The sequence below is a fragment of the Pseudorasbora parva genome, chromosome 2 (assembly GCF_024679245.1).
Source record: "Pseudorasbora parva isolate DD20220531a chromosome 2, ASM2467924v1, whole genome shotgun sequence".
NCBI lineage: Eukaryota > Metazoa > Chordata > Actinopteri > Cypriniformes > Gobionidae > Pseudorasbora > Pseudorasbora parva.
In genome coordinates, this window is record NC_090173.1 from 13,742,074 (window position 1) to 13,748,903 (window position 6,830).

At 38.8% G+C, this 6,830-nt stretch overlaps 1 protein-coding gene across 1 annotated transcript; it reads right to left on the minus strand.

Moving 5' to 3' along the window:
* Positions 1 to 316: 316 nt before the first annotated feature.
* Positions 317 to 6,830, minus strand: LOC137092396 (cytochrome P450 2K6-like). The gene is made up of 9 exons (XM_067456649.1): positions 6,599 to 6,830; positions 4,303 to 4,465; positions 3,528 to 3,677; positions 3,285 to 3,445; positions 2,925 to 3,104; positions 2,692 to 2,833; positions 832 to 1,016; positions 607 to 748; positions 317 to 525 (listed from the first exon to the last, which is right to left on the minus strand). The coding sequence occupies exons 1-9, from the start codon at positions 6,800 to 6,802 to the stop codon at positions 338 to 340; spliced, it is 1,515 nt and encodes a 504-aa protein (XP_067312750.1). The 5' UTR covers positions 6,803 to 6,830; the 3' UTR covers positions 317 to 337.

Below are 6,830 nucleotides of genomic sequence, written 5' to 3' on the forward strand. Positions count from 1 at the left end.
TGTATTTTCCTGAAGGCTACTTTCTCGTATTTACCCATCAGTAGGCAGCTATTTCCAAAGTGCTTCCATAAGTGCAATTTACATGCTAACTTTTTTGGGGGGGGTTAAGCATTAATACCAACAGTTGTTTCTAATGTCTTTAATGTGAAAAAATATTTTTACATATTAAAATTCTTATATATTCTTCTTACATAAGAAGAACAAAGCCACTATGCCATAAAGGAAGAATCTTATAAACATTGAACGTGTTTCCAAATGAAACCTAAATGCAACACAAACACACATTAAATGACCATGTTAGTCCAATACAAGTTAATATTTTGCGGTATATATAACTTTATGACCGCTTTACTGCACACAGTTTGTATGGGTTCGGGTTCAGGGTGAAGCCCACGACTGGAGTGAGATCCAGATCATCTTCAGACACTCCAGGAGGAGGAGTGAAGCGGAAATGCTGAAGGAGGGAAGTGAAGAACAGGAAGAGCTCCATCCTGGCCAAACTCTCTCCAGGACAAACCCTGCGGCCTGAGAAAACAATAAGCAAAGTATTAACAAAAATCACCTCTGATGGCATAATATAACTGGTGATTTAGAAGTCCATTGAACCTGCAGAGAAGGGCATGAAGGCGTCCTTCTTGACAAACTGTCCCTGCTTATTTAGGAAGTGTCTTGGGTTGAAGCTGTCAGGAGTTTCCCACTCATTTTCATCCCTTAATACAGATACCAGTAGCGCGAACACACTGGTTCCCTGCACAAAACAACACAACTGATCAATGATAAATGGTGCAAACACATAATCAAGAACACAGCATGCTCTTATTGGAGCCAGACCTTTTTGATGAGGTATCCGTTCAGGTGAACGTCACAGGTGGTCTGATGGGGGGTACCAAGGGGTACTATGTTTGCAAATCTCTGCGTTTCATGGATCACAGCGTCTGTGTATGGTAAGTTCTTTCTGTCTTCCACCACTGGCTGACGTCCACCAATCACTCGACCAATCTCATCTTGGACTTCGTCTTAGTTAAAAAGACCACAGTATGAACGTATATAACAGCATTACTGAATAGCTGGCACTTTGCATGGTTAATAATTACATTTTCAGACTTATTAAAATTATTATAACATAATGCAATAGTCCTGGTTTTAACTTGACTATAATTGAGGACTCTATGTTGACTGTAAACAATAATTAAGGGGCAAACACCGAAGGTGCTTATTAGGCGCCTATTGTATCTGTTCCTGTATTATTATTATTCCACCATTGAAGTCTATGGCAGCCCATAGTTTGTAGGAAAGTTGTAACAATTTGACATTCTGACAGAGGACAGTGACAACATTAAATACACCAATTTTGTTGTATCGTATGAAACATCATATCCACTGTGGCGGAGCAAATCTTCACAATCTCCGACCGCTGTGTCGAGCAACACAGCTGGAAACACCGCTGGTAAGCGAGTCATCTTTTGTTCTGAAAAGGGCACTTGTCAATGCACGCTCCCTGGCAAATAAAAACTTCATTTTAAACGACTTTTTCACCATGCAAGCCTTGGACTGCCTCTGTATTACAGAATCATGGATTAAGCCTGGAGAATTATGCGCGCTTGCTGAGCTGGTATCGCAAGGATGTAATTTTTTTAACACCCCGCTTGTGTCTGGTCCCGGAGGGGGTCTAGTGATTATTTTTAAAACGCCTTTCCTTGCCGAACTCTTTCCACTGTTTTGTATCGCAGTTTTGAGAACTATCTCAACTACTGCTGGGAAACCCTGTTGCTTTGTTGTATCGTCCACCTAAGCAAAACTCTAACATTCTTAATGAATTTGCTGCGTTTGTGGGGGATCTTGCTACTACCCATGATAAAATATTGCTGCTGGGGGATTTTAATGTTCATGTATGCTGTATGTCTGTAAAATTGTCAATGGAGTTTTTAAATCTAATGGACTCAATGGACTTTGTTCAGAGGGTATCTGGCCCAACACATTCACATGGTCATACTCTGGACTTGATTTTAACTCATGGACTATCTGATTCGGACATTACTACCAGCAGTGCAACTTTCTCCCTCCACATGCCTGTAACTTTCTCTGTTCTTTTCTCTGGTCAAATCCTAAAAAAATCAGCCCTTGGTGCGTAAGTCGGGTACCTTTACCCCAGGCTCAAGTAAAGAGTTCACTTTTGCCTATCATGTGGCTTGCGAGTCATCAGACTTGAAATATACTCTGCGTAATCTGGATGCTGGGATTTTTAACGACCTCAGAGAGTCAGGACCTCAGTTTAACGTCTCATCCAAAAGACGGTGCTCTTTGACAGTATAGTGATGGGGGCACTGTACTGTCAAAGAGCACCGTCTTTTGGATTGGGGTGTTAGGAGCCACACAGAGCACAGGGTGAGCGCCCCCCTACTGGCCTCCCTAACACCTCTACCAGCAGAAACCTGGTTTTCCCAGTTGGTCTCCAATCCAGGTACTGACCAGGCTCAGCCCTGCTTAGCTTCAGGGGGAAACCAGTCTTGGGCTACAGGGTGATATGGCTGTTGCTTAATTATTAATACTAATAAATTCATACTAATTATAAGCATTAATTGTCATTTCTTTGTAATTATTTGCAAAAATTCACAAGCAATTTCTAAGTTACAATTGTTTCAATACCTTTTTTCCCCCCAGTATTCAAATATATGCATATACAAGCCATACCTTGTATTTCAGGGTATTTGGCCATGAGCAGAAGACTCCAGCGAAGTGTTGTGGCCGTAGTGTCAGTGCCAGCAGCAAACAGGTTGTTGATTGTATAATGTAAATTCAATGAATGGTACAAAGAGTCTGTTTTGCCAGATTCCTGCAGAAATCATGACAATGATTTCAAAATATTTAAGATGTCAGAACATTAAAAAGATTATTGCCATTTGATTTAAAGCTATAAAAAGTACCTCGTCCTTCTGCTGTCGTATCAGGAAACAGTCAGCGATTCCTCTGGGCTCCTGAAGGTTCAGAGTCTTCTTCAGACCATTTATTATTTCCTCGCTTTGTTTGATTGTGTCTCTGACGTTATTCACGATACGTTTCTGATTAGCCACAAAAGGACGAAGCCAGGGAAACATGTTGTAGAGCTGCAAACAAGCAGAATTGGAAATAATCATAATCTAATAATTGAACACTGTACATACAGCATGACTAACACTCAAAATCATACATAAAAAATAACAAATATTTATTGTATTTCTTGAATAATAAAAATATATAAATCCTTGTATGAATTATTGGTGGATTGTACAGCAATGTCTGGGTACCTGAACTGAAGCTGATCCAGTCATCTTCATATTTTCATAAGTTCGTTTGATCATTTGATGTAACTTAATGTTGGTGTACTCATATCTGGTGCCGAAGACAATGGCTGAGATGACGTTTGAAACAGCCATGGCAACTGACAGAGTTGTATCAAATGGTTTTCCTGCACATGGGCGAACAAGATGTTAATACTTAAATCAGTTTCAGTCACATTATTACCTTGTCCTTGTGGTTCACAATCTTACCTTCAAACTTCTCAAATTCCTCTTTTAAATGTTGTGTTTCTTCAATGATAATCTCTTCACTTCTTTTCTTGCCCATTCCAAAATCTCGCAGGTTCGAGAGAGCAAAGCGTCTCATTTCTCTCCAGTTTTCACCATTGGAAAACACAATCCCTACAAAAGAATTTTTTTTATCCATTATTCCAAAGTGGACCTCACATTTCAGAAACTAAAATACAAACAGATGATTTATAACTGTATACAAGTCTGTTTATATCTTGTCACAATGTGTTTTGGTGTTGTTTCATGTTTTTAAGTTTGTCATTATGGCCTACAATGTTTTTCCACAAGGTTGCGTTGTTCTATGTTCTAGAGTGAGCATCAGGAACAGGCGTGGTGCATTACCAGTGATTGCGCTCCAGTCAAGAGACATGGCGGAGTTGGACTTAGGCCGTTCACCTTTTCCTCTTCAGTTCCAGATTGTTTTTCTTGTCTTTATTTTTTCTTGAGTTGTTGTATTATTATTTTGACTTATTTTCTATTAAATTGTTATTTGTTAAATTGAGTTCTACTTGTGTGGCCTCTTTTATTATGTTAAAATAAATCAAGATGTGATGGAGCTTTCTCTGTAGTCGCCTGCAAAGCTTTAAACAGTGTACCAAAGGTACTCTGTTCAACACTTGAACAGTGTACCTTTGAACAGCAGGGCCTCTCTATCAGTGGATGCTTTTAAATCCACTTTAAAGACGTATTTTTACTCTCTAGTGTTCGAGTGATGCTGTGAATGTAAAAACCTTACCATATCCCTGGTTGAAATCATGGAATATGGGTGTAATATCTCTGTCTCCAAACTCCTCTGAAAGGTTCACCAGTGCCTGTTTGACGGTCTTGTATCCTGATAATATTACCACTTTTTTGGGGCCCAAGTGCACTGTGTAAACTGAACCATATCGTTTTGACAGCTGCAAGAGAGAAAAGATCCAGGAAAGCCATTAATGTCTGTCTGTCTGTCTGTCTGTCTGTCTGTCTGTCTGTCTGTCTGTCTGTCTGTCTGTCTATCTATCTATCTATCTATCTATCTATCTATCTATCTATCTATCTATCTATCTATCTATCGACACATAGCACAACACCTCCATAGTATTCCCTCAATGGTCACATATTACCTATATTACTTATTAACCTAGTGTGAACAGTGACCTAGTTTGTTAAATGCATAATCAGTCTATCTATGTATTGGCATCAGCTTATCTATGGCCCCTCTTTTTGTGCTTTTGCCCAATGGCATGAATTGCCTAACCAGCAATAGTGGCAATTATGTTCTTTTTCTAACTAAAGACAAAGGAGATTCAACAGACTTTATTAATTATATGGTAAGATAATATATAATATTGCTATTAAATAAATGTATTAATTCCTTAATAGCATAATAACTAATAATGTAAATGAATGTGTTAATTACCACAATGGCAAAAGCTATGTACTTCAACTTCCAGTTGTCTGCTTTAATGAATCATTAGCTAATGATTTACAAAGTTATAATTATTTTATGACTTTACTTGTTGAGGCACATCACTATTAACTAATTGTTAAGTAATATGCGATTTTGGTTATGGGTTTTGAATACATTATACAATTATACAATACTCGGACATCAAAGATCTTCATCAATGATTGTATATTAAGAGCATGGACATGTTTGTGTGCATTTTGTTTTGTGATTTCACCGGAAAGAATAGTTTCTCTACGCAACGGCATTAAGCGATTGATTGACGCACTCATCTGTGTGTGAAGACTGCACGAGCCAAAAGAGAACGTTAACCCCGCCTACGTTAATTTGATCTCAATCACTTTGACATTGACGAGCACTGTTAGACTACATTCATTTTGACTGTCTGATCAGCCTCACATCCTGTATGTCAATCACACGGTGTCATTTATGCATTTGGCAGATGCTTTAATCCAAAGCGACTTACATTGCATTCAAGGTACACATTTTTACATTATTGTCAGTTCTTGCTTTCCCTGGGAATCGAACCCATGACCTTGGCGTTGCTAGCGCCATGCTCTACCGGTTGAGCTACAGGTGTCATCCAATTATACTGCACGGTCATCCAATTATACTACACGGTGTCATCCAATTATACTGCACGAGGAAGGTCCGAGCCAACACACACACGCACAGGCGTTTGTTTTTGTGAACAGAGGGGGCAATCCATTATCATAATGATTTTTATACCATACAAACCATGTTTTCTATCCCTCTACCTACCCATCACAGGAACCATTCTGTAGTTTACTTTCTCAAAAAAAAAAACTAATTCCATATGATTTATAAGCCTTTTAAAAATTGGGGACATGGGTAATGTCCTCGTTAGTCAGCCTCTCCTTGTAATAGCTATGTCATACCAATGTTATTATACAAATTTGTGTCCTGATAGGTCACAAACACACACACGCGCACAAAGTGAGGAATTTTTTAATTTCTGAAAATAAAATCATTAAGCGCGGCACTTGCACTAAGACTACATTTAAAAGATGTGTTTCAGAACAACGCGTGGGCCTAACACTAAACTTTGATGTAAAGTAGGGGGCCACAAAATATCATAGGCCCGCAGGCTGCGACCCATGATTTAGGATAATGTCTTGTTTGCATGTTCACCTAGTCACACATTAACCCCGAGACCCATTCATAAACTCGATCTAAATCACGACTGTTTATTAGCCTAAAGTTAGAACATTGCCATGATTGCTGGTTAGCACTCATGAAGACAAATGAGATTCAACAGACTTTATTAACTTTGCATACTCAGAAAAGCATGAATGAATGCAAACCAAACAATATATTTACAAGATTAGACAGAGAACTGAACAGAATACACAGGAGGTAACAAAATAACTCAATTAGACACAGGTGATGATAATGAAACAAACTGGCACTCACTAGGACACTAGGTCAACCTACAATTTCAGGGAACACAGGCAAATGGGAACAGAATTAAAACAATTAATCTAAAAAAAAGAAAAAGAAAAAAAGAAATAGGAACATGTTTAAATAGTAGGTACAATCATCTGATTTAAACATTTTTGCTCACCTCCCACAAACTCATGTAGGATTTCTTGAGGTCGAGCATGTGCAGGTTTCCCAGCAGAGGCAGTGGTTTGGGTCCTGGAGGATATTTTCCCTCATCCTGGGAGCTGGAGTTGATGAAGAAGAGAAAAATAACCAAAAACAACAGCAGGACAAGTATGGCACCTGTGCTGGAGCTCTGTGAGAGTAACGCATCTATTAAAGCCATAGTCAGAGAGATCTTTAAGTTATGTTGG

Bases quoted from the DNA above. Each gene is read 5' to 3' on its own strand.
- LOC137092396 (XM_067456649.1), bottom strand. From the start codon at position 6,802: ATGGCTTTAATAGATGCGTTACTCTCACAGAGCTCCAGCACAGGTGCC. The intron at 3,678-4,302 runs GTAAGGTTTTTA...ATTCTTTTGTAG, and splicing joins TGATTTCAACCAGGGATATG to GGATTGTGTTTTCCAATGGT. The intron at 526-606 runs GTTCAATGGACT...TTGTTTTCTCAG, and splicing joins CTTCATGCCCTTCTCTGCAG to GCCGCAGGGTTTGTCCTGGA.